Genomic DNA, 27622 nt, shown 5'->3' with positions numbered 1-27622 from the left:
TGAAATAGTAATAACAATAATCATAAATACAGCGCAGACGATGACAACCCTAAAACATTCGAGACAGGAAAAACGCAGGCCCCAGAGACCGGGGAGACCGGGGAGACCGGGGAGACCGGGGAGACCAGGCCCCAGACCCGCCATCAGACCCCAGATGGAATCCCATAGAATCACAGATAAATTGTGGATGTCTGGAGCGGTGCTCCAGAGGAGCTTTGCTTTGGCGTCTGTTGAAATGTTGCGCGTGCGCAGAAATGAAAATTGTCCGTTCCCGAGTCGTGTACTTCTGGTGGGAAGAAGCACCTCTTTCAAGATAACTCATGGGAAGATCGGAGCAGAGATCCCCCCCAACTAATTGCTCAATTGTGTTGACAGTTGCTGCTCCAAACAAAATGTAAATATTTATGGAAAATAAAAGGAAAACTTAAGAGCAACAAAAGATACGTTGGAGAATGCAAAAATCGCATTAAAAAGCACGCAATTGTTGGGGATACTCGAGGGCTATGCAACAATGAACGGCGGCTATTTCTTGGCCTCATTTTAATGGCCAGATAAGCATCGATTGTGGCCGTTGCCGGACATTTTGTCCGAGCGAAATGATTGCGTGTGTTGGGCAATTTATCAAAACATTTGATTTAGTTGTAAAAAGAAAACATTTTCAACTCAATTTCGGAGGCAGTCCCCTCCCCAGACATCGTCAAAAAAATGGCAGCTAACATGGTAGCCTTTCTCTCGAGGGTCCTCCTCCCCGACGGCAGTTCCAGTGAAGTCCAGACAGTGTCCTGGGCACGGCCCGGGGTTGAGGCCCGGAGCCAGGTGAGGCCAGGTAATTGCCTTTGAAATTTATGGACTTTGACACAAGTACTTTAGAGGGCAACAATTTGTAGCAATGGGGCAGCAAATATACGAATTTTCTATGGGGTAAATTCAGCTAAAGATAATGGAATCAAGGAAAGATAGTTATGATGGTGGTTGGGTAAGAAGAGCAGTAGTTTTGGAGGCAAAATATTATAGGAAGAGGATCTTAGGATCGTCTTAGGTTCCAAGATCATTCTTTTTTAATTCAATGATAAACTTATACATCTTTAAATGATCTCCAAATGGAAATTTAAGCATATGAATTTCTATATATAAGAATATAAACGGTTGTACCTAGCAGTGCTATTTTTTTTATAGAGCCACTGTTAAGATATGGCCTTGATTGGCCTCCAAGAATCATTAAAAAATAAAATACATATAAATAATGTTTTAAGAGTACAATTTCTGTTGAAAAAGTCAGCCTCCAAGTGTGAAATTTCATTGTTCGAATACACCTTGCCCCTCCCCCCGCCCATTTCACTGTTCTTTAAAGATATATGTATATGTAGTTCCGATACCGGTATTACCTCCCCGTATTGCCGGCAATTAAACAGCTCTCGAGAAACATCAAAATGGAACCTGTTGTAGCATTTTGTAATTAAAACGTCTGAAACAAAACCAAATGCAAATTAACCAACAAAAACTTGTAGCATTTTGCTATAATTTTTGCAGTCGATAATTTTATGCAAGTCTCGTCTGGGGGGGCCACAGAGGGGGGAAAGGGAGAGAGATATAGCGCCAGCAGCATGGTAGTTGGAGCTTAGAGTGTGAGAGAGGGAGATGGGGGACAGGTCTACCGATTGTCTCGGAAAAAAGACAACAACAACAACAATGAAATCGCCAGATACACAGAGCTCCTGCCATTTCTAGATTTCTAAAAAGTAGTTTTTGTCGCCTATAGTTTTTTTTTTTTTTTTATAACATTATTTACGTTTCATTTAATTTTGAATTTTTTGTAAATGTCTTTTTATTATTTTGAAATCCTTCTTCCAAGGAACACATTTAATATTCCACAAAAACCAAAGACGGTTTGCCGTCGGCTTTCGCGCCTGATACTAGAGCCAAACCCTTGGAACCCCTTTTGGTAGAAAAGGGACTTTTTGCCACTCCTTGGCTGCCTCCATTAAATGCAGCTGCCCGAAAACCTTAATCGTGGACACAGGTCCTGCCGCTCAGGTCCTTCAAATGTTTCTCCAATCAAATTTTTGTAGAATTAAAGACGTTTTCAAACATCGCCTTGTCTTTATTTTGAGTGTGTTTTTGTGAGTGTGTGTGTGTGTGTGTTGTTTTTTTTTTGTCATATTTTAATTTGTTTTATTTGTTTGGAGCACGTTTTGGGGATTGCTGCTGCGCGTCTTGCGTCGCACAAATACAGAGACGTAATAATATAATCGGATGGAGAGCGGCGTCGCGGCGCCCAAAGAAGAAGAACCGGCAGAGAGCGCTGTGTGTGTGTGTGTGTGTGTGTCATTTCGACTGCCACTCTCGCTCTCTCTCTCTCTCCCATTGCTGGCTCCGCCCACAAAGCAGCGCAATGTTTCGTTTCCATTTCGTTCCTCTCTCTCTCTCTATATACTCCTCTGTCTTTGCTTTGTGTCTTTGGTTTTGCTTTTGCCTTTGCCTTTGCCCCCCCCCCCCACTCTGCCTTCTGCCTTTGCCTTTTCGGGTTGGTTTTGCTAAGAGCCGAAATACCGTTTGTCGTATTGCTTTTATTTACTTAAGAGCTTTTGTTGCAGGAGCGACAGAGAGAGAGCGAGAGAGAGACAGAGTGTGTGTGTGTGTGTGTGTGTGTGTGTGCATTTGTTTATGCGTCTCGTTTTACAATTTAAAGGCATTTCCTTTGTGGAGGGGTCTCTCGGGTCGCATCGGGTCGGTCCTGGCTCCGGCTCTCCAAAATCTTTGGCCACTGCGCGCGCCGACACCCCATCCTCCGCCTCCTCCTCCTGGGTCACCTTTTCGGGGCCACCCTTCAATCAGAAAATATTGTTATATTGAATAAATATTTTACTTACAAGGTAAAAACAATATTTTGGTTTTAGTCTCTGCTTAATTTTTCGGGCGGCAAAAAGGGGTGTTCCATGGGGGGCTTGGGGGGTCGTTGGCTCTCCTTTCGGCTCCTGTGGCTCTAATTTAAAATTTATGTTTTTCAAATTTTGTTGGGCAATTTAATTTTGGGCCCGTTGTAGTTTTCCCGTCCGGCACAAAAGTTTACGATGATGACAACGCTGATGGGAGGATAGCCCAGGAGGGGCGGCGAGGCGGGGGGCGATTCCTTTGCAGGGCTATTTATAGAACCGTCTTGTGGCACCGTTCAACTTTGGCGGAATGTAAATTTCTTCATCAAGAATTCATTTTGAAGAGAGAGGACCTCTTCCCTCCCCTCTCCAGAGGTGCAAATTTCAAGCTACAATATTCTTTAATTTTTCAAAGAAAGATGCAAGGGTTTAATGGGCGGGTCTTTTCGTTGTAGGTGTTTTATAGGGACTGGCCATAAGGCAAGGAAATTAATTCTAGGATCCGTCTATCTGTCGTGTTTCAAGTTTCATTTTAGTACTATCTTTTTTGAGTAGAATTCTATAAAGTAATTTGTGCTATTCCATTTTTTAATAGCTCTAATAATTGAAGGTCAAGGAGTACTGTTATTTAAGATAAGAATTTCAAATTATTTGTACTTGACTGTATATGAATTGGGCTCGACACTGAGAGAAAAATGCCATGGCAAGACATATATTTAAATACATTATTTGGCTTCTTCATAGAAACATATTTAATTTAAGTAGAACTCGCTTTGATTTGAAAATAAATGTATATAAATATATGAATTATATCTAAAATTATATAAAAATAAATAAAAAATATAAACAAATCTATAATATAAAAATTATGTAGAACTCACTTTGATTTATATATAAATGTATGTAAATATATTAATAATATGTATGTAAATAATAAATACATAAATAATAATAAATCAATATATGAAAATATATATAAAATATAAATAATTATCAAAATAAAAGGTCGTTTTAATACGGCCCATATTGAATATATATATAATAATAATTTAATAAATATATTATTTTACATATTTAGAAAATATATTTAGATCAAATAATTGCTTATTAACTTTTGAAATGTTGGCCCACTCTCGAGGCAAATGACATAAATATTTCACTATTCGGGGCTCAGGGTTTTTTTCTGTGGCTATAAGGATTCAATCGTGGAGACATCCTCCTACTTATCCCACTAACAATTTGAAATTGAATCGAGTTGTCGATAAACCATTGATTTAAACAATATATTCATCCCCTTCCGCGACTCTTAGAGCGCTTCAATGATCAAGTACACCTTTGTGTTTTTGTTATTTCCTTACTACCTTTTCAAGACTGGTTTTCTGAGCCATCAAAGTAGTATATGTATTGGTATCTATCATCTGGTATATGTATCGGCCAGATATTTAATCATCTGCCTACGCCCACACTCCCATTTCCATACTAGTTCTTCGACTAATTTCTAATTACTCCGAAAAATGATAATTGCCTTTCGCAGCTCTTTGGGAGCCACAGCACAATTTTCTTCTATTATCCTTTGGTGCTGGTTGCTCGCAAATTGAAAGATTAATTGCGAGCGAAATGCGTAAAATAATTTCGTTTCTCCGCCAAGTTGGCAGTCCTCATGCCGCCATTTTCATTGTGTACTTTCTTTCTTGGATATCTCTTTATTCTCCGGGGGGATGGGGGGGGGGGGGGGGGCTTATGTACACGCCCTGCCCTGCCCTGCGCTGCCTTCTTGGCTCCCGCTTTTCTTTATATCCGCCATTTTATTGCTTTTGCCTCATGCCACTGCCACTCCCATCAGAGATCCACGCAAAGCTTGGAAAAACTCTCGACATTTCATTTGCAATTTTCTTTTCTGGCTTGCATTTTATGACTTTTTCTTTAGCACTTCTTTGGGGGAACCACCTACACAGACAAAAGGAAAGTCTCCTTCATTTCCTCCTTCCCCTTTCCCTGCCCCTTTGCCTGCCCCTTTCCCCGGCCTCTCCCTCTCCCCAGAATTGGCAACATCTGCGTAATGCAATTTTCCCTTTTCGCTGGCTGGCTGGCGAATATTTCTGCCTGTATCTCCTTTGTTGTTGCTTCTCTCTATCTCTCCTATTGCCTTTTCTCTCTCTGTTTTCCCCTCTATTTTGCCCATTTTCCTTCTTCTTGCTGCTATTTTTAATTCCTTTTTGCCTTGGCATTGCATTTCCCCGACAGGATTTATGTGGCCGCAAGGATCTTCCTTGTTGCAAGCAAACATTTCAGTCCACAGCCACGCCCCTAATTGTGGGGTGGTGCAAGAAGGAGAAGGAGAATAAACTTTTCCAAGTAGCACAGAAAACTCTTTGTCTGGCCTTGCCGAAGAGTCTCCTTCACCACCTCCTCCTTGCCCGCCTCTTCCTCCGCCACCGCCCCAATGTATGCTACAAAAATTGTTGCCAGTTTGAAGATTTTAATGGGGATTTGGGGGCCGGATATGTCTGCGGATGAGCGTAATTTAGATATGAGAGAGCCATCTCGAATCCTAAACATATTTTCCTATTTTTTATTACCCCACTCCGATAATACTTTGAAAAGGGGGGAAAGCGAGGACAGAGGAAAAGTCGCTCTCCCGCTCAGCCTATGGTTTATGCACTTCCTTCGCCTCTGCTGGGGCTGCTGCCACATCATTGTTGCCAGTGACAATAATTCAGGGGCAGACAAAAGCCAGGCAGGCAGCGCACCTGGAAATTTACGACCAAGGACCCCCCCCCCCACTTGACCCATAACTATCCATCCACATGACTAGCCTTCTAGCCCTCTAGTCTGCCTTTTTCTGGGGTGTAACACCGCTTATCGCTTTTGGTTGGCTCATAAATACCTGCGTGGAAGTCGAATCCTTTGGCCAAGTCCAAGTTATGCAAAGTTTGGAACTTTCTTTTCGCTATCAGACCCGTATCCCTGCCTTTTTTTTATAGTTTCCTGCATTTGGCAATGCTTTCTCCTCTGCCCCCCCCTCCCCGTTTGGCCAACTTTATTATCATATTTGTTTAATATATTAGATATTTCTGCCACTTCTTTTCTCCGCTTTGCCACCCCGGTTTCTACTTTTTTTTTTGTGTCCTTTTTTTCAGCCCTGACTTGTGGAAACTTTGCTCAGCAGTTTTTGACATTTTCCATGATGGATTGCATTTTATGCTAATTGAGTTTAAACACAGTCACACTTCCCCTCGCACACACAGACATTTTTTCTTGGGCCTTCGTTTTTTTTCATCCAACTTTTGTCTTATTTGTTCTGCGGGCAAGGGTTTCGGGGAGGCTGGGGCTGGGGCTGCGATATCAGGTCCTGCCTGCCATTGACAGACAGCCTGTGGTGGTCTTCCCTTTCGGGGTGGCGGTTTTGGATGATTGGGCGGCATTAAGTTCTGAGTGATTAGCTCCCAAGTTGAGTGACTAACTAAATTTACTGCAAACTAATGAGAAAAAATGATTCGTGAAAGCAAAATTGATTGAAAAGCAGGGACCGAATAGATTATGATTTTTATAGCAAAAAATTTGGTAACTAGAATTATCATTATTTTTTGTATTTACTTAAAAAACCATTTTTTCGATTATTAAAATTATTTAAAAATAAAAGAAATCATTAATATACAGTGCCGCTCAATAATTTTCAAAAATCAAACCGCTATATATTTTTAACTAATTTATCGATTTATATGAAATACATTTTTTTTTTGCATAGAACGATTCATTTTGAATATTGCAAGAATGTTTGTGGTTTCCAGGACATGTTTTTAAAGGCTATTTATGAATTTTTTCAAAAACATTACAAAAAATTTCAAAATAAAAATTTCACATATTTTTTTAAATAAACAAATTGCAAATAATTTTAAAATAAAAACTTGCAAATAGTTTTAAAATAATTTTAAAATACATAAGTGCAACTAGAAGTTTATCCTGTTTCTGATTTTGGCTTAAAAAAATATCATATGTTTATTTTCCCCACTCTTCTTGGGGGTTATTTGGTGTCTCAATTTTTGTAAACTCATAACTATTATTTGTGGTCCCTGTTGAAAAGCAAATGGCTAAATGAATGATGGTGGAAAAACTGCTTTGGAGGGAGCGTGGAGACAGCTGTTAAAGGATATATGTCTCTCCCTCTTGGTAGCAGCTTTCAAACCTCTTTAAAGCCGATTGAAATGGCTTACAGCGACATAAAACAATAACCAGGACCTTTTCTCAAAGGTGAACAAATTAAAAATATTAAAAATAATATTAATATTAATATAATAGTATTAATATTATTATAATTAAAAATATAAAACAATAACCGGGATAATTTCTTAAAGGAGAACCAATTAAAAATATTAAAAATAATATTAGAGACTTTCAAAAAAATGTCTCCATTCCTGTTCCGCTTTCCCGTTTCCCTTACGGACGGACACTCTTCCCTTGGCCCATCACTCATCACGTGCCAACCGCGACCAATTTTGAATTCAATTCCCATCTCCATATGCATTCTCCATTCATTAAACAAATTACCCAAATATCGAATACAAAAGCGCAAAACCCAAGCGCCGTTCGTAGCGAAAACAATCGAAATTGGAGAAACCTCAACAAACGGGAATTGGGCGCATATTTAGGAGGAATATCTGCATCGGCCGCTGTAGGCCGCTGTAGGCCGCTGTAGGCCGCTGTAGGCCGCTGTAGGCCGCTGCCCCATGATGATGATGATGTATGATGATGGATTGTCAACTTAATTACAATGGCAAACAATGGAGTGTTGCATGAAATACATTTGCCATTGTCGAGTCAAAGTATGCAAAAAGGACTGGCCGGAAAAGGACTCGCAACGTGCCGCACATGGCATTGTGCCGAGGCGACGAGGCGACGAGGCGACGAGGGTTGCGGGGACCGAGGAGAAGGCGTGTGCCCAGGGCTAAGCTGACTAATCTTTGCAGGCAGGACGAGCAGGACGAGCACCCAAAACCGCATCATAATTACACTATCACATTCCGCACACACACACACACACACGCACACACACACACCGCTGCAGGAGCAACTTCCCGGCTCACATGTCCTGTGCAGCCTTTTCCGCGCAGCGCACAGTAAATTAGAATGTTTATGCTTTTTCACACAATTAAAGTCAACACCGTGTGGGCTGCCAAGGGGGGTAGGGAGGGTGTGTGGGGGACACAATTAAAATTGTCACTTATACAGCGTTAAAAGTTTTTCCTAGAACCTTTAGTTGTCGTGTGTGTGTGAATAGAGTTGCAATTGTTGGACTTTTATTAATTAAGGTCTGAGTGGGCGTCCCCCCCCCCCCCCCCCTGGTGGGCGATACCTGCCCATAGAACTTGCCATATCATTCGAGTATTTCGCCATGTCATGGAGCTGCTAAACTACTCCTAATACACCCGAAAGAGGAGCCCAATTTACGAGGTAATCCTGCGAAACGAAATCATTTACTAGCTCTAGCCGTATAGATCCTCAAATGCCCCTCCTTTTTAAGCCTCTCTCCCTCAATCACCGATCAAATTTAAATTAATTTCTTCGCTCGTCCAAAAACCATTTCCTACCATATTTATATATATTTTATTTTTTTATATACATTTTTATTCCTGGCGCTCTACTCTTGGGTTGCGTCTTTCTTTTGGCCTTAGGGGCCATACCCTTTTAATGGCAGCAATTAAAATGTTGTGTACGTGACAGGAATCTGTTAGAGGGTCTAAACAAAAGACGGCAGATGAGAAATAAAACTTAACTTTTGATGTTTGGACCTCAAGCAGGGAAAAGAGTCGAAAAAAGTAGAGAAAAATGCAAAAAGAGAGAGGGAGAGTAAAGGGGGGCCAAAGGGGGAGCAAGGAAAGAGGAAGCCTAGCACAAAGTGTGGAAATTATAAAATTTTGAAGCGTAAAATTAAAAATCCACCAAAAAAACAGACAAAGATGGAACAAATCGTTAGGGAATGGAGTGACCCCAGAGCCAGAGCCAGACACAGACACAGACTTGTTCTTCTCTTCGAAAGGGGCGTGGCCCACAAGTTGCAAAAGGGTTAAAGGGTCCTACACCGAAATGTCGGAGATGATCTTTGAGTGGAGAAGTCTCTAGGGTGCCCAATGATTCTTGGTCGACTAATTGAAGATGTGATGGATAAATTAATTGATGCGATACGATACGTGCAATATATGATCGAAAAGAAACTTTTGGGGGGGAGACAAAGTGCCAGAGAGGGGGGTCTACATTTAAAATAAGTTAATCTGTATCGAAATTGGATAATTAATGATTAGGAACTGATACAGATCATAGGAAACGAGCATCTCTTTATGATAGAAACAAATTTTGAGCGTGCAGCGGGCTTGATCTCTCATTTATAATGAAAAATGAATCCAATAGACCTTAAAATCAAGGCTGGGATAGAGGAATGTATTCCATTTGTGTTCTACAAAGCATAAATGCAACGATTCCTCAGAAAAATTCTAAAAAAAAGTCACTGCAAACCCTCGAAGCTTTCTTGTTTCAATGGCCCTTTCTTTGAGCATATACTTGTGTACATAATATATGTGGTACGAGTATATCACCCCAACCCAACCCAGCCCTACCCTTACCCACTCCCCTTGGTATTGATGGCCCCCTCCAATCGAAATGGCAAGCCGCAACGCATTTATTTGTCCAATGGTGCGTGAAATAAATGTCAACCGCAACTTAAACCGCATATGCTGATGGCGGATAGCGGATAGCGGATAGCCCACACCACACACCACATCCCCGCCTCAGAGTCCCTTTTGGAGAGGAAACCACCCGAGACCGCGATGGGACACATGGCAGCCCCGCGCCAGGGACCCGCGCCAGACGATATGATTTGCTGGCTTTATCTTTTTATTGGCTGCCGTCGTTGGAGTCGGGGAGTCCCCTAAGAAAAGGCCCAGAATCAATGTCACATTATGATTATTTTTGCCATTTTTTATGGCTCCCAAACGCGCAGAAAGGTGAAATTTTCGCCAAAGAGATTCGTATCGGGGCACAGACTCCCAGGGGGGGGTGTGGGCGGAAGGGAGCCGGCGACGTGGCTAATAAATTTCAAATGCAACAAAGTGTCGAACCGATAGACAGACATGGACATGGACATGCCAAGCCAAGCCCTGTCCTGCGAGGAGGAGGTGGGTCCAAACAGAAGTGCAACGAAGATTGATCTAGTGGAATGAATGGGTGACTAAGTGGGCGGGGGGGGGGGACTGAGGACTGGAGTGGCAAGTGGAAACAAGCGATTGCGCCTGGCTGAATGCGGACATTATTCATTGTTCGTCCCCCCCCCCCCCGAAAATCCACCCGGCCAAAAACAAAAACAAAAACCTTGACCAGACCAGACCAGACCAGATAAATTCTACCCCTCTGCAAAGGACCGGCCAGACAGTCGGTTAAACGTTTGTACAAGCCCATGAAATGTCCTTGCCCGAAAAAAAATCTCTGGACTTGACTCGGGACGTCAGTGGGTGGCGGGATGGATGGCCTCTCTGCGCATTTAGTCAGTCAATAAAACTTGTTAACGCCGTAATTGCCAGCAATTTATTTATGTGGGCTTTGTGTGGTTTTCCCCAAACGGAAAGGAAAGAACGATGGACGGTGGACTCTGATCTGAACTGGGGGTTTCTGTGGAATGTTAATGAACTGAAACTGGAACTAAGGAACTAAGGTAGAACTATAGTAGCTTGGATTACACGGGACTTTAAGACTTGTTGTGGGTTAACCCAAAATTTCATTTAAAGATATTGTAAATCTTAGATGCGGCCACGAATGTACGGCCAGTCTAGTAAAATTCGGGAGATACGGCCCCACGGCCCCATTAAAAAAGGATGTAGATCGACCCTCGATCATTCCGTCGTCTTCCGAGAGGAGTTAAACCTCCCAAAAGGGAGGTTCCTCTCGGTATTCACGACCTTTTTGTGTACAAAATCAATAAGCAATTTTTGCTAATGAGAGATGAATTAATGATGCCCCTGGTGTGCCCTTGTACGACCTCGCGTCCTTCAAGAAGTTTCAATTGGCAATGTCTTTCGATCGAATCGGCATCTTTCGCCTCGAAAAACAATTAAAAATTCATTAGGAACGCACAGGAAAATGATCCAAGAGCACGCAATGCCAGGAGTACTCCTCCTCCACCTCCTCCTCCGACTCTCCGTACTCCACGGCATGTGTGGGTGGGTGGAGGGGTGGGTGCTGCCCCAACTTGATTAATTTAAATTGGACCTCGCCGGGCCCGTCTTCTCGCATGTTTGGCACGAATTAAGTTGTCGCAAGTGTTGCAAGCAAAACTTGTACGTTGCACGGGCTGTGTAGTGTATGCAAAAGTTGCATATTTATTGGTCGGTGCCACCGGTGGGGGGGGGGGGGCGTGTCCAGTGCACGGCGGAAACGCGTTCCACTTGTAAATGCAATTTTTCAAATGGCTCTGCCATGAATGAAGAAACCGCCAGCTTGAAGGTAAAACTTAATTGAGAGAACAGTCGTATGTGGTGGAGAAAGGGGCGGAGGGGGGAGATCACTCGGTGTTGGAGATAACTGGAGACTCTTGAGAGGCCCCTTCCTCCTTAAGGGTCATTCCTCTATGGCCCCTGCTCTGCCATCGATTTATATTAATTTCTGCCCTGCTCCCAGCCCTGCGCTCCCAGCCCTCATCTTTGTCCCACCCCCCCCCCCCAGGGTTCAAATGGCTACACAATGTTTTCACAGTCAAACGACTGACAATTTGCATAAACGTCGCGGACCAGGACCCACAGCCAGGACCCTCCCCCCCATCAGAGGACAACAGAAGCACCCCTTTCGAAAAACGGGGGGGGCGGACGACGAAAAAATGTGAAAAGCTTTTCAAACGTATGTTAACCCCGGTTGTTGTTCCTGTTTTCACACCAGGAACCCCACCCCACCCCACCCCCTGCCCACCATTCGTTGGGGGACAATTTCAACGCATTTTGTTTCATGTTTCAAATGTAAAATGACAGGAAATTTAATCGATTTATGCCTTTGTTTGCTTTCAATCACAGATTTTTGGTTCCACACAGCTAGGGGGCGTGGCAGGCAGCCTCCTCTCTTAGTTAATTAATGGCAAAAACTGTGCCCAATCCTCGGAAAAGTTTTGCGGCGAGTGGGGAAGGCAAGGCGCAACTTTTATTCGATAAGAGGCGAACAAATTTAATTGAATTGAAATGTCTGCTTGACATGAGATTGTATACAGCCCAACCCCACTCCCTACCTCCCTACCTCCCCCTTCCTCCGCCTCTCCCTCTAAATATTCTGCTTTTAGCAATTATAAAAAAAAAGATGGAGGAAGAAGAAAAAACTATTAAATGTTGAGGCAAATATACAGAAATTAGTCGAATATACATATATACTATATGGAGTATATATATCTGTTCAACAATCAACGGAACGTGTTGGAGTTTTCCTTTGCGAAACGATTAAAAAATTAAAACTAAATTGCAAATTTGCATGTTGCCGCGTTGTTAGCCTGGCCTTAACTTTTTACATAAATATACCACATATATATACTATATATATATAAATTATAAGCAACTGAAATTGGGCGCAACAATGTCTGAAAGAGAGTTGGGAAGACGCTGGAAGAAAACACAATTTAATAAACATTTAAATAGGCTGCGTAGTGCCGGGGGATTGGGCCTTAATTGGGGGGAGATTCTCTCACAGTTTTCCCCGCTCAGCCCCGGTCGAGGTGTTGAGAGTCTTCAATTAGTCTTGAGCCCCGCCCCGCCCGCGGCCAGGCGGCGCAACATAAAAATAAACTAGGCAAAAAGCTACATAGAGTTGTTCTTTCAAGGGCCATGGCTCGAAATAAGTCATGGGAATTTACTAGGAATTTCATAGGAACTATGCTATATGAAGGATGATATGATGATGATCTAAGAAAACACTGGCCAGGAGGTTAGAGCTGGAGAGTCCACTCTTTTGAAGCAAACAAAAGATGAAGAATCCCTTTTTTTGGAGGAAAATATATTATGGAAAAAGTCGGACAGATGAGAGTTTTGGATTGGAGCAACAAATCTTCGCTCTTCCAGCATGGCAGGGCTCGAAAGAAGTCACGGGAATGACGATCTAATCTATAAAGAAAAGAAAACACAGTCCAAAAGGTTAAAACTTGAGAGCTCTTCTATTTGAAGCAGTAGATGGGGTTTTCCTTTACTTTAAAACAAGATGAAGAATCCCCTTTTTGGTATCTAACAAATATCAGCAATAATATACAAATATACCATGGAAAAAGTTGGATGTTCGTCGTAATAGATGTTCCTAGAGAATTATTCGCTCTTCCAGTGGCTGTTTTACTGGATTTGTCTCTGGAAAATATCTTAAAATACAGCATTCCCTGCCCACAGATACATAAATCAAAACCTTAAAAAAATCTTGCATTTTGTCCACTTTTTCTTTGGCATTTTCCTCACCCATAAAAACATTTCCTCGCCAATTAACCCGTAACTTTCCCAGGCAGGTCTTTGGCCCCCTTGTCAAAGGCTCTCCCACTTTCCTGGGTGCCCAAAATCCAGAGCAAACCAAGCCTTGAGATCTTATCCCAGACCTGAACAAAAATATCAAATCCAATCAAATTGTGTTTTGGCCCTGGCTTTGGGTCTGGGGCCACAAACAATTTCATATGATTTATATACTACATACAGCACATGCCTATGCCTCCTCTCCTGCTCTGGAAATCTATCTGCATCTCTGCCCTGAACCATTGCAAATAAAGTTGCAAATCAAGTTGCATGGGGGACCTCTTTTTTTGGAAGACTGGAGACTGGAGCTCTGCATGCAACCAATTTCTGCCTATGACAGCCGCACAAAAGTTCAACTGATGATACATTGTGGCAGCAACTGCAGTCTGCCACACACACACACACACACACACACACGTGGGGAGGCAGGCAGACATCGAATGGATTGCAGTTGCAGCAACGAGTCGGTCGCCTGGTCGGTCTCTTCATTGTTTCGGGTTTCGAGTTCGTTTTGTGGTCGAAAAGTGTTGCCAAACTGTGACTGGGAGTCGGAGGAGGGGGGAGGGCGGAGGGGGAGGTGGTGTCGCTAGAGGAAGCTGGTTTATGAAATGAAAGCAAAGATAAGACCGAAAGTGGGGGAGGGGGAGAACCCTTTTTCGGGCCATGTTGCTGGGTGGCGGCAAATTGCATTTTGCAATGAGCAGTGGCAGCCAGCCGGGGCCAGATGCACACAGACACGCGCACACACACGGCGATAAGGGGTACGAGGGGGGGCGTGGGGGCATGGGGGAGTGGCAAGTTGACAATGTGCGAACAAATAATTCCATCAGCAAGAACAAAAGCGTCGAGTGTTTGTTTGGGTGGCGACGGCATCGGACCACCTCGTGCCGTCGTCCCGCAAGGACCAAAAGGATCCCTGTCTGTGCATGTGCATGTGCAATATGTTACACTTGCTGACTGGATGCTGCCCCCCGTCCCCCCCTCCACCGTACTTCTCCTGCAGTCAGCAATCTTGCAACGCCCTCTTCAAACTCGGAGTTTGCTCGATTATCATTGTTGAAATTTATGAATTGCATTGCAGCAGAGCACGAGAAGGGACAAGTGGGTGGCTGGGTGGAGGGCATGCCCTGTTTGTCCATTCCGCACACAGACAACTCAATTTGGGTTCTGTAGATTACGCTTCCAGCGACCCACAGGGTGGAGTAAGTGTATCATGACTTTGGGAGAGGGAATGTACAGGCCGTATCCTCGGCGAAAGCTCTCTGGGGCGGACAGTCACCGTTCCAGCCAGGCAGCAGTCCGTACAGAGGGCCTTCAGGGAGCAGAAAGAGTATCCCCCATTCTTCTTATCCCCAATTTCTCAGCCATTGCCTACTTCTAGGCGTCTGCTCAGCCCCCAATATCCCCATCATGATGGTGCCGCCTAATTAGTTGTATGTTTTATCGGAACTTCATTATATTCACATTCACAATTCATACGAGTATATGAATACCACCCATTCATAGTCACAGTTCCGCCGAAAATAAATCAGGGCCCTTAAGCACGCAATGTCGACGCCCACGGGGCCACGGGGCGTATGTGCAATGTTTATGGCCATGTCTGGCGTCTCCGTTTAATTGTTTCCCGTAATTTATACACGCATTAATTGCACATTTTTCTAAGCGCCATAAATCTGCGGCTCATTGGCAACATTTTCCTTTTTATAGGGAGGTCGGGTCCACGCCCCCAGCCCCCAGCGCCCCAGCGGCGAAAAGGTTAAAGTAAATGTGTGAGAATTCTATTAGCGTTTCCTGGCAACCAAGCCACATAAATATTCATGGGCCCCAGACCAAGGGCAAGCTGTTAATGAGATCTGTTTAGGCGGCCAGAACTGGGATTTGTTGGGGTGGCGCAACAAATTGGCCAGGCAAATGGATTCTTCATGCTTCGTTCTAAAACAAAGCTTTGGATTTTCGATTAGTAGGAATCTACGCCTGATAGAGGAGAGATATTCCTCCAATCTGCTATTTGGTAAACCTTTTCCCTGGCATTCCATCATGAGGCTGTGGCTTTCGATTTGGCTTCTATCCATACTCAACTGTGAGTTCTACAAGTCTTCATATCTATGAGATATATATTTCTAAAGCACATTTCTTTCCCATAACAGTTCCGAAACCTTGCCATGAAATAAGACATGGAAAATTGGTGTGCCATGGTGTCTCTTTTCACTCCGTTTGAGGGGCCTAAACGGGGAGGGTATTCGGCATTTTGCAGGGGCTGGAATGGAGACCTAATTTGTGCCTTAATTATGAGTAAAATTCTATGAAACTAACATTAAAGGAAGTTCCGATTAGTTGAGGTTGATGGATCAGAGGGGCAATGGGGGCACTCCTGAAACTCTGCAGGCGATCAGCAGGAGAATAAGGCTTTGAATAGCAGCTTTATAGATAGTTCTATCGGTATACCCGATCCCCAGAGGTGATATCCATAATATATATACAATATATTAACATTCTCTATGAAAGTTACTATAAAATTAAGAACCAAAACACAAGTTTGTCCAGTAAATATATAAAAAGCAAAAGAATAAAGTGGAAAAGATTCTTCAAAGTTTTCTTTAATTAAAAAAAAAATTAATTTCTTTCTTTTCAAGTATGAAAATCGTCTTTTTCCCGGCCTCCTCGTAAAATGGAATGCCTTGCAGATCTACCGGAACTAAGGATACTACAGGTAAGCCAGATCTAAAAGGATATACCTGTAGTGCCTGAAATCTCGAGGAATACTCGCACAATTTCCCATAATTTATGACTTTTGCTGTACACTTTTATTGGCATTTTTGGCGTAATATTTCCATGCCATAATTTCTCCTTTTCGGGGTGCTGGCCCCCTGCATTGCCAGACCATATATCCTTGTTGAATTCCAAGCCGCTTTTGTGCGGTTGTGCCCATTTGATGCCACACCACACTCCTGACGCCGCCGCCGCCGCCGCCGCCGCCGATGAGAATGATGATGATGCCGCCCATTGGTCAGCGCAGTGCAATTTCGCCGACCAATTCCGTGGCTCTGCACCGAGCTCCTCATGCAGCAAAAACTGGCTTCGGCCCCTCTCCAGAGCGTTTCGCACTCCGGCCATTTGTCGAAAGCAATATTTTCTGCATGCAAACCAAAAAATTTGCATATAAATGCGAAAACGCATTCAAACTAACAACGACCAAAAGGAGGAGCGAATGCAGGACGCGGATGTGGATGTGGATGTGGACTGGGACTGGGACTGGAACTGCAAATGGAGCTCCAGCTCCATCGTCGAGGGTAGAGGAGGCTTCATTTGCAGTGAAATAAATAAAGACGGGGAGGTAAAAAATAAAGGCGGAAATTTTCAGTGCGAAACGCGCCATCGAAAATGTACGAAAAAGTAATTAACTTGTGGGGCTTGCCGGATCCGCTCTGAGAGGAGCAAGGGACCCACCGAATGCAAATTTGGGCAAATGCACATTGCACTCTCGGCTAATGGCGGCCGTTGCAGGGCCAATGGGGCACAGTGGCACCGAATGGCATCATCAATAATGCTTGAAAAAAGCTGATGCAGAAATATGTTCGGGATTTGGAAGGTACAGTGGTGGGGAAATGATATTTGGAGGAGGCATTCGGGCGGAAAGTGATCCCTGTTTTAGCCCCAGAAGGAAGAGATTTCTAAATATTCAAAAATTCCCAAATAGAGCCCAGCTTTCAGCAATGAATTTTCTAAGTCTTTGTCAGAATTATAGCCCATGAAATGTGTTGGAAAATTCCCTAAAAATTGTATGCAAACTTGCCCTAAAATCCCGAACCACTGTGGCGGGTCGGCCATTGCCCAAACACACACACACACACACACACACACACACACATATGCATATGCAACACTTACAACCAGCTCAATTGCATGCAGGCCTAAAACCACGCCTCCCCGCCCAGCCCCCTCCAGCCTAAGCGTCCCCCCCTCCCCACCGGCACAGACACCGCCGCATGGCCGACAAAATAATATCATTTGACGATCAAAGTAATTATTTTGCTTTGGTCTACAGCATAATTGTGGGTTCTACGCCGACTAGGGGTTGTCCAGGGCTCGGCCCGGGGGGGGGCAGAGGAGGAGCGCACTTGGTGGCCCGAACCATTGGACATTGCATGGCCGTCGCTTTGGTTGGCTGATTGCCCACCCCACCCCCCCAAAGAGGGTACAGTGTGATGGGAATTTGGAAATAGTTTTTAGAAAAATATTAACAGAGTACTTCGTAGGGCGTAGGGGATCTTTTCTGAAGCATTTTATTCCCTTTTTGAAACCATTAATGGCTTTCCCTTTTTTGCCTATGGCCTGCCCCACTGTGGCATGGCAATAGTCGTAGTTCAACCGGTTGGTACTTGCTACTGGTGGCCCTCTTCCCCCTCCCCCCCCTCTAGACTTTTTGCACATGGTTGACATTTTCCCCAACGCCATTTTGGCCATGTTTGGTGGACACAGGGGGGAGGAGGGGGGTGGAGGCACAGGTACCAAATAAAATGTCGCGCACTCGCTCTTTTGCGGAAAATATGCAAATGCATGCAACAATTTCCCCCCGGCCCGTCCCGGCCCGGCCCAGACGCCATTTTGTGGCATCAACGGCCGAACACGAGAAACCCAAATAAATTTATGTCATTCCTCGAAACGGAACGGAAACAAACCGAAAGGAAAATGGAGAAAATTGAGAAAATTTCCAAATTGCATGCCAAGCGGAACTCACGAAAATCGAGTTGAATTTTTCCAAATTATTTTTCGCCCCGCATAAAATACATATATACAAGCCTTATATAAGGCCATGTGCCATGTACTGGCGGCATCGCCTGTTTCCTAATTACAGTTAAAAGCTCTCTCCTGCTCGCTCTCCCTGTTTGGAGCCATTAAAAAGTTAGCCCGAAAGTTTTTCCTTGGCCAATTGTTGGCAAAGTGCTGAATTTTCGGCTTTTCTAATGGAGTCCCTGGGAGAGTTGTACGCGTTTTGTGTTTTTGCGAGCAAATTAAAGTGCAGAATCCATCTATGGATTCGTATCTACCAAAACTCACTCGAAACTTGCACTGAAAACTCGGAGAAAAAAGTAATCAAAAATGCAGGAGCACCGGCATCGGCATCGGCAGCAGCAGCAGCAAATATGGCCCCGGGGGCATACCGCCAAACTGCATTCCGAATCAACAACAGAAGCTAACAAAACATGCATCAAGCTCATCAACATCCCCATCAGCAGCGGCAGCGGCAGCGGCAGCAACATCATCCAGCAACCAGCCAACAAAGTAGCAACCGAAAATGGACGAAGGTGGCAGAAGGCAGAGGCCTAACCCGATCTATGCCCGGCCCAAAGACCAACCGCGCAGACAGGCAGACAACAACATGGTCTATGGAGTGTGGAGCGAAGAGACCCAGACCCAACACTTATTACTCACCAAACCACTCTGCAACTCTGCCACACTGCCACTCTGGCAGTTCATAATGAACTTGAGGCCTTTGATTGACTCAAAAGACGGGCAGACTCTCGCGCAACTTGATTCGCGACTTGGCCATATTTGCAATGAAGAAAAATCACAGACGGCTCTGGGGCTCTGCGGCTCGGCGGCTGAGGCAATGAATGAATGATGAATGCCTCTCCCTGTCGCTGCTCTTCGGGGCAACATGGAAGCCAACAGTCGCAGGCCGCAGAGCAACATCTAAATGTGAATTTTATGCATTTTATACAAGACGAAGATGGAGACGAGACACAGTGGTCGCAAATGATTAATTTTGAAGGAGAAATACCATTTAAGGAGGAGTTTTTGGGGGGAAAATGATCAGCATGGGGATTATTCAAGGGGAATGAAGGTTCTATTCAACGAATTATGGCTAAGATCTACCCAAGAAAAGGGTGTTTGCCTTTTCCACAGCTTATGGCCCACTGTGCCTCGACAGAGGAGAGGATGTGGCATGTAATCCTTGATATGGCATGGCGGCATATATACAATCCATATACGATATATATGTGGCTCTATATATAATATAAAAAGTGCTTTAGGCGCGGCACAGCAGCAGAAGCAGCAGCGGCAGGCGGCAGATGGCAGCTGAAAGATGCAAAGATACAAAGATACTCGGACTCGTACTCGTCCGCCCGGAGAGCACAGGAGACGAAGACGAACAACATCGAATGTGGAACCGGGCCTGAAATCGGAGGGCCAAGGAGGCTGCGAGACGCAAGGAACGAAGTGCAGACATTGCGCATAATTTCGCGTACGTTTTGTGAATTTGTAATTTTGAAATTATTATTGCCAGGGCGGTGAGCGGAGAGCGGGGAGCGGGGTGGGCCGAGGATGAGGTGAGAGACAGAGACCATGTGAGGCTTGTTCTTTCAGGGCTCTTCCTCGTGGGCCTCCACTTCTGGTCGTTGTTGTTGTTGGAACAAATTGAGTCTGATTGGAAGTTTGTGGCAAGTTTCTTTTCGATTTGATTCGCTGCAAGAAAAAAGGGAAAACAAGAATGTCGAAGGCGTTGCCCGTTTTATGGAATTGGAATATCATGGAATCTACTACTCCCACACGGAAAAAGTTTTGGGGCCTTTCACCCTATATAACTCTTGGAAAATCTCTTTTCCTCGCCGCACAAAAAAGAGAGAGCGATCCATTAAGTGAGCTTTTGACCAATTTTTAAACGCCGCGCTTGCGGTTATTTACACGGCATCACTCACACACACAAAAGTGCTGTTCATAAATATGAACCGAGCCCATCCCCATCCCGGATCCCGGAGGAGCTCAACCGAACTGAACTCTCAACTGTTTACTCATGTAAATAATTAAGCAAAATAATGGCGCTACAACAGGAACAACAGCGGCCGGACAGGACCTTCGTTATGCGGCAGTGATTTTTCACACACGCACACACACGCACACACACATGAGTGTCCAGCTGGGCGGATGAACCTCTCGACTAGGAGCTACCTCCAAGGACAGCCTCCTGCCAAGCCATTGAGAGCCGATGATTGCCTGAGGAGCCAAGGAGGCCACAAAATGCAGGCATAGGATTTGTATCGAAACCTTTCCTCCTGTTCTACATACCCCTTGATCTCTATAATCAAAGGGTATCTCGAAAAAAACAGACAAAATAACGTACAGGTCCATTGTTGTGGGTCCTTTTTGGGCAGCAGCACGCGCCGCCCCGCCCCGCCCCGCCCCGCACTGTTGTCCACCGCCTTGCGTGTCTGGCGTGTGAACAAAAAATGGTCAGCTTTATTTTACAGACGCACACACACACACACACACACGCAGCCTCATGCATTTTTTAACAAATTTATTGGGCGTAAAAAATGATATTTAATTGTGTGTTTGGAATTGTTTGCCGGGCTAAAGGTTACCCAAAGACCCCAAGGGGGTAGGGGATTAACATAACAGAGGAACAGGGGATAAGGGACAGATCTGAAGGGGAAGAAGTAGAGACTCGAGAGTTTTGGACTAGGAAGAAATACAAGGAGAACCAGAGATGAATCTTCTTTCTGCCCACAGGAGATGCCTCAAACTTGGAGACAGAAGCTACCCAACAGCAAGCCTCGAAGACACCTTCCACCACCAAAACCCCACCCAATCTCCAGCCCAAAACCCCAGCCCAACCTCCAGCCCAAAACCCCAGCCCCTCCTCCCCATCAGCGACCACAGAAAAGTGCGGCCAAGTTGTCCCGACTTCTATCTACCTTCGGCGCAAATACCATTTGCCGGGCTAAAAATGTAAAATTGTAAATGAATTATTGGATCCATTAGCAAAATCCATTTACACAAATTTAATGCCAAAGCAGCTCGGCAGCGTCTTTCGTGAAGAAGAACTTTACACACTTCGTTGAACTTTTTGGCAGGGTTCAAAAGGGTCCAGATGGGGGGGGTGGAGGGGGGAATAAAAACTTAACAATTAAAAAATAAGCAAAGCAAAAGAAAACATTTTTAGATTTACGAATAATGCGCAAAGGGTTGTCCGTCCAACGTTCCACCTCCATTTCCGGTTCGATTTGCATAGGAAAATAGACAGACAAATGTCTGTGGATGGTCTGTGGATATGCCCCGTGGCGTGGCCAGACTGGGGGGAGGGAGGGAGGGTTGTCTGGGATTGGGGCTGCTGCCTGTCACAATATTATCTTAACTTTGCCCGCCCTAAGTGCTGAAAGTTCTCCTCGAAATTAGGCAAAGATGCGGCCCTCCACAGCAGGCTCGATTTTTGTATTAACATTTGGTTTATGCTATTAATGTATTATATGGAATATGGATTTTCTGTAACACAAACAAAAGCCACAAAAATTTATTTACACTCGTTCTTTTTTTTTTTTTTTGTGGCCTGCGACTAACTTTTCAATTTATTTACAAACCACTTAATTTGTTTTTATTTAATCAGATTCTGTTTTAATTACATTCTATGTGCCGCGTTAAATCTGAAATTAAAAATGTATATACTTCGATTTCGAGCCGGGGTTTTGCTTCCTTTTTTTTTTTTTGGTTTTTTTGTTTTTTTGTGCGTACGATCAATATTTATTGGAGTGTCGCCTGGCGCTGTTTTTTAATGCAATTACGGACAATGCAAACAATTGGTTTTTATAGACTTATAAACCATTTTTATAGGCAACTGTCTGTCCCCCCCCCGCTCTTCCCAGATTTATGTCCAGCCTTTTTATTTATATTAACTTTTTTCAGTTTTTTTCAGTTTTTTTTTTTCCAGTGTGTACATTAAGTGGCATTAATTATTATTTATGACATTGTTTTTGCCATTCAATTTTTATGATATTTTTCAATAAATTAATGCCATTATGAGTTTTCTTTTGTCTTAAACAGCATTTCGTATATTATAAAAATTAATTAATAACGATAAAATCTTGTTGTTGAGAAAAAAAACTTTGAAATATGGTGGCTCTATAAGGGTTAAGGGGAAACGGAGATCGAGGTGTAGAAGGCTCTTTATTTGTTAAAAACTGGGAAACAGATCTCCAGAAGAGATCTCACATCTCAAGGCTTGAGGATCTTCCTTAGAGGTGGTGCCTGGGCCCAAATGATGGATATATCCTGCCTTCTATGGCCACAAATGCCCCTACCACCCCTGGGTATCCCACATTAAAAGATAACATGACGGCTACGAACAAAAAAATCACATTTTGATTGACCACAAAGCGTCGATATTGATTTACAGCAAAAAGTACGCCTATTGGACGGTGAGAAGAGGCGCAGAGAGGGACAGAGAAGGGCAGAGAGTGGCAGAGAGGGTCTGAGAGGGGCATAGAGGGGGCGGAGAGCGGCAGAGAGGGGCAGATAGGCACAGATAGAGGTCAGAGAGAGGGGATAATCGTGAGCCAGGGCCAACTGTCGCCAGACGCCACTAGGGTTTCGCTTCTCGGCTGACACTTGAGCAGCAGCAGCAGAGACCTGGCCAAATCACATAACCCTCGGCCAAAAGCCAGTCAGTTAGCTGCAACTGGTAACCCGAGCCCCCGAAAGGTGGACGGTGGACGGGGGGGAGGCCAGAACAAATTGAGCAGAAAACCAGAAGGCGCCATCCAGACAGAGAAAGAGACAAAGAGGTGACGTGTGATGGATGAGGGGGGGAGCCCCCCCTTTGGGGCCTGGTATTTTGACACTTGCCACTCGTTCTGGCAACAAACAACAGTTATTTGGGCTTATAATGAATATGAGCAACAGACCGAAGGTCATCTCGTAGCCCGAGAAGAAGTCCTTCAAGGTTTCGTCACGGGTCTCGCTGGCCGGTGACATGTGGCGCCACCAAAAACCAAAGCGATTTCCGGACCCGGCAACCGGCAGAGAACTACATTTTCCGAACTTACTTTGAAGCCCAGGCCAGGTCTAATGAAGACAGCAACCAGCAACAACAACAGCAGCAGCATGTTCTGGCCTAATGAATGACAGTTCAGGGAATCAGCCAGGCTCTAATAGAGAGCACTGGCAATGGAATGCCAGGAAGCACCCTCCTGAAAGACCTGAAGAGCTAAAGAAACGAAGGCTCTTTGTCTCATTAGAAAATTAGAATTTGAGGCGAGCTACAGTGCACTCTACAGAAGGAGGTCGAGGGACTAGGACAAGAAGCTTGTCACCGATGAAGAGGGGAGGGAACTATGGAAAGAAGGGCCTCTGTATCCCCCAAAACAGTGTGGAGCTCCGCTTTCGGGGTACAGGAGAGGAGCTCATTCAAAGAGGAGCTTGGCTCGTGTGAGCCGAATCCCCTCTACCTTCCATTGGAGTCGTTCTCTGCCCATCCCAAAGAGTATCTTCACTTCGTTTTTGGCTGCCACAAAACTTCCTTTTTCCTAGGTTTTTTTCCGCTTTATCCATTTCCTTTTTTTGCGCTTAAATCAACAACAATTTTTAATTTCATTTTTCAAACGTCGCTTTGATACCTGCATGCCGCATTAGCACCCCCTCCCCCCCCCCCTCCCCCCGCGCAGCTCACACCTCCCCCAAAAAGCACAAGACCCCAGACTGACAGACGGACTGACTGACTGACTGACTGACTGATGGACTGATGGACTCTCACTGAGGGACCAGTGCCCAGCCCTTGGCTGATAATTTGATATGCCTCTGTGGTGGGGGTGGCGGTGGGGGGTAGCATACAACCGGGGGGTGCTTTAATTTTATTTGCACAAAAATGCGCCTCAAAATTACCGAAAAAATACATTTGGACAAGGAAGCGTCGCCTTTTTTTTTGGCTCTGTGGCCAAAGCAAATAAAATTCATTATGAATTTCTAATTATATTGCCCGCCAAAGGCAACCCCCAAAAACAACAACAAAAAAAAAAGCTAAAAGTTGCCTCAAAAAAGTTTACATTTTTCCCTGCCCCACACCCCTCTCCCACCACCACTTAAAAAAAATGTCAAGCCGCACATTTGACAATGATGAATTTGCCGGGACTTTGGCCAGCCACCCCCGGAGAGAAAAAAAAGCGCCTTAGATAAACTGATTAGGCACATCAATTGGGCAGCAGCACTCCGCCCTTCTCCGCCCTCCACCGCCCGGAGGAAGGCCTTCACCTAATGGCAATTGTTTTGTGAAAATTGAATTTTCTTTTGTACTTTTGTGCTCCCGACATTTCATTGTCTGCCTGGTTACAGAAAACGGAGAGAAAACTGGGGGGGGCGTCTGTCTAATTAGAAATACGAAATAAGGCAAATGTTTTCTGCGGTTTTCTGCGGTTTTCTGCACCTGCTGCCTGCCAGATAATGAGGGGTGATAGGCCAGGTGATACACAGCCCTGGGGGGGAGGTGTGGGCTCCCTAAATTGGTAAAGGTATTTATTTAAATTATTATTGGACTTAATTAAACGAGCCACAAAGTTGAGAAATGGAAGGAATGTCGAATAATGGAAAACAATTTCAAGTTTTCAAGCAAATAGCAAAGGAATACCTAAGCTGGAGAGCCATTAAGATTATTTATATATGAAAAGGGTTCATGGCAGGCGTTGGCTTAGAAGTCCTTGAATTACGATCGTAGATGGGTAGAGGGAAGCCACAGATAAAGATTGGGGCACGTCGAACCATTCTTTCACGACTTTTATAGAGCCCAATCCATTAACCATCACCCCCAAAAATATATATTCCCATTAAATAAATGAAAGTCAAACAGTGCAGATCATAAATGTAATACAATCCCATCGTTTGACGCATTTAACTATTTGGCATTGGTTGCTATTTGCCCCGCATTGATTGACTGATTGATGACTGACGGAAACTAACGAAATGGACGGCGAGCAAACAGAAAACAAAGGGGGGAGGGAGGACCAGGCTTGACCTATTTTATCTGTGCCACAAAGCAGGAGCGGGAGGGGGAGAGGGAGGGTGTGAGTGTGAGTGTGAGTAGACAATGCCTGACGCTGCGGCTCGTTGATATAAATCAAAGAATAATGAGAGCCACAGATACAGATACAAAGCACACACTCGAAATCGGAGGACATTGAGGAGGATAATGCTGCCTCTCAACACGAACACGCCTTTACCCCGCCCCGCCCCGTTTCGCCCCGATTGTGTGCCGCCCCATTGTCAGCGCTAAGCAGCGTGTGAGGATTATTTCGCATTCTTTTGCAGGACTCTCTCTCTGTGTCCTTTGTATAATTGGCTGTGTCACATACGCCATCCTGCATCATCCTAACCATCCCCCACCCCCCCCTTTGTTGTGACTGTTGTCATTAGCTGTCGTTCGAGGTCCTTGTGCGGCTTTTGGGCCCCAGGCATCTTTCGGGCCTTTGTTTTGGGTATTTAATGCTTCAATTGATTTTTGATGTGAAGTGCCTCCACAGACAGCTGCTGGTTGGGCGAACCTTTTCGTGGATCTGCCCAGCAGGTTGCCTTTGCCCGTCTAAAGATCTTAAAGATCAGCCAGGGGCCGCCTAAGTGAAAGTCCCCCAAATGGTTTAGAAAGAGCTCGAAAGAAAGAACGAATGAACAGATTTGGATTTGGGTTTTAGGGAATATCAATCCAGAAACAGCTCTATATTTCCTGTACATCTTTCCCTTCACAGACCCCAACCAAAACCCTCTTTAGAGGGCTTCAAAAGTACCTCTAAATGTGCCCCTACCCCTCGACTGAGTCATAATTCTAGAAATTTGTTTACTGCAAAACAAGTGACGGCGTAAACTACGTAATACCTGAAAACCTGATAGCGGCCTCATCGTCTGGCGATTCTCAGAAACCGCGATAAGCCCCCATCTTGGGAGCTCAAAAGCTCCGAGAGTCGCGCTGCCCCTCAGACAGTCGTTAATATTCACTCCCAAAGTCAGGACGTACTTTTATATTTCGACGGAGAATGCGACTACTTTTGCTCTGTTTAGTGGGGCTTCTCGGCCTCACAGATCTGACCCGTGCCGCCAGCAATCTGATCTGCTACTATGACTCGGCCTCGTATCTGCGCCAGGGCTTGGCCCGGCTGGCGCCCAACGACCTGGAGCTGGCCCTGCAGTTCTGCACGCATCTGGTGTATGGCTATGCGGGCCTCAAGCCCGGCACCAACGAGCTCTTCAGCCTCAACGTGGACCTGGACATGTTCCACTACAAGGACATAACGGGCCTGCACGCGAGGTTCCCCCAGCTGAAGATCCTGCTGAGTGTGGGCGGGGACCACGATGGGGACGAGGCTCATCCCAACAAGTACGTGGAGCTGCTGGAGGCGAATCGCACCAGCCAGCAGAACTTCATAGACAGCAGCATGATCCTGCTGAAGCGGAATGGCTTCGACGGCCTCGATCTGGCCTTCCAGCTGCCGCGGAATAAGCCCCGGAAGGTGCACGGCTCCATTGGCGGCTACTGGAAGCAGTTCAAGAAGCTCTTCACCGGCGACTTCGTCGTGGACCCCCAGGCGGAGCAGCACAGGGCCCAGTTCACGGATCTGGTGGGGAACCTGCACCAGGCCTTCAGCAATGCCAACCTCATGTTGACCCTGACGGTTCTACCGAACGTGAACTCCACTTGTAAGTACAGAGAGCGGGCCATGGAAGTGGATGTGGCACTGAAATCCTTTCGTTTAGGGTACTTCGATGTCCCCAAGCTGCATCCCCAGCTGGACTACATCAACCTGGCGGCCTTCGACTTCCTCACGCCGCTGCGTAATCCCGAGGAGGCCGACTACACGGCCCCCCTCCATCTGCCGGACGAACAGAACCGCTTGCCCCACCTGAACGTCGAGTTTCAGGTCAACTACTGGCTGCACAACCACTGTCCTGCCCACAAACTGAACCTGGGCATCGCCAGCTACGGTCGGGCCTGGCAGCTGACCAAGAACTCCGGCCTGAGTGGCCTGCCCGTGGTGCCGGAGACGTACGGACCAGCGCCCGGTGGCCTGCAGATCGCCAGTGCCGAGGGCCTGCTCAGTTGGCCGGAGATCTGCTCGAAGCTGGCCCAGAACTCCACGGCCGTGTACAGGGGGGCCGCGGCGCCCCTGCGCAAGGTCACGGATTTGACCCAGAAGTACGGCAACTACGCTCTGCGTCCGGCCGACGAGAACGGCGATCACGGCCTGTGGCTGAGCTACGACGATCCCGACTTTGCGGGCATCAAGGCGGCCTACGCCAAGAGCCGGGGACTCGGCGGCATGGCCGTCTTCGATCTGGGCTGCGACGACTTCCGGGGCCTCTGCACGGGCCAGAAGTTTCCCATAGTACGTTCTATTAAGTATTTCATGGGCTGAAAGGGGACGGGGGGGGCGCGATGGCGAAATAAATTTTGTAAATTCTAATCAGCAAAGTGTGGGGTTTTTGTTT

General features: G+C 45.4%; 2 protein-coding genes and 1 long non-coding RNA gene across 4 annotated transcripts in view; 2 read left to right on the top strand and 1 right to left on the bottom strand.

Moving 5' to 3' along the window:
- Positions 1-27622, bottom strand: part of LOC108163254 (carboxypeptidase N subunit 2) — a 46133-nt gene that overhangs the window by 17432 nt on the left and 1079 nt on the right. The gene's annotated exons all lie outside the window — the stretch shown is intronic.
- Positions 15338-15714, top strand: LOC108163258. The gene is made up of 2 exons (XR_001775652.2): positions 15338-15461; positions 15529-15714. It is a non-coding gene; the product is annotated as an uncharacterized LOC108163258 (long non-coding RNA).
- LOC108163257 (chitinase-like protein Idgf1) lies at positions 26105-27605 on the top strand. Its single transcript, XM_017298428.2, has 2 exons — positions 26105-26833; positions 26891-27605. The coding sequence occupies exons 1-2, from the start codon at positions 26173-26175 to the stop codon at positions 27547-27549; spliced, it is 1320 nt and encodes a 439-aa protein (XP_017153917.1). The 5' UTR covers positions 26105-26172; the 3' UTR covers positions 27550-27605.

Source organism: Drosophila miranda, chromosome 4 (assembly GCF_003369915.1).
Source record: "Drosophila miranda strain MSH22 chromosome 4, D.miranda_PacBio2.1, whole genome shotgun sequence".
Classification (NCBI taxonomy): Eukaryota; Metazoa; Arthropoda; class Insecta; order Diptera; family Drosophilidae; genus Drosophila; species Drosophila miranda.
The sequence above is the reverse complement of the archived record's forward strand: the minus strand, read 5'-3'. Positions and strand labels throughout refer to the sequence as shown.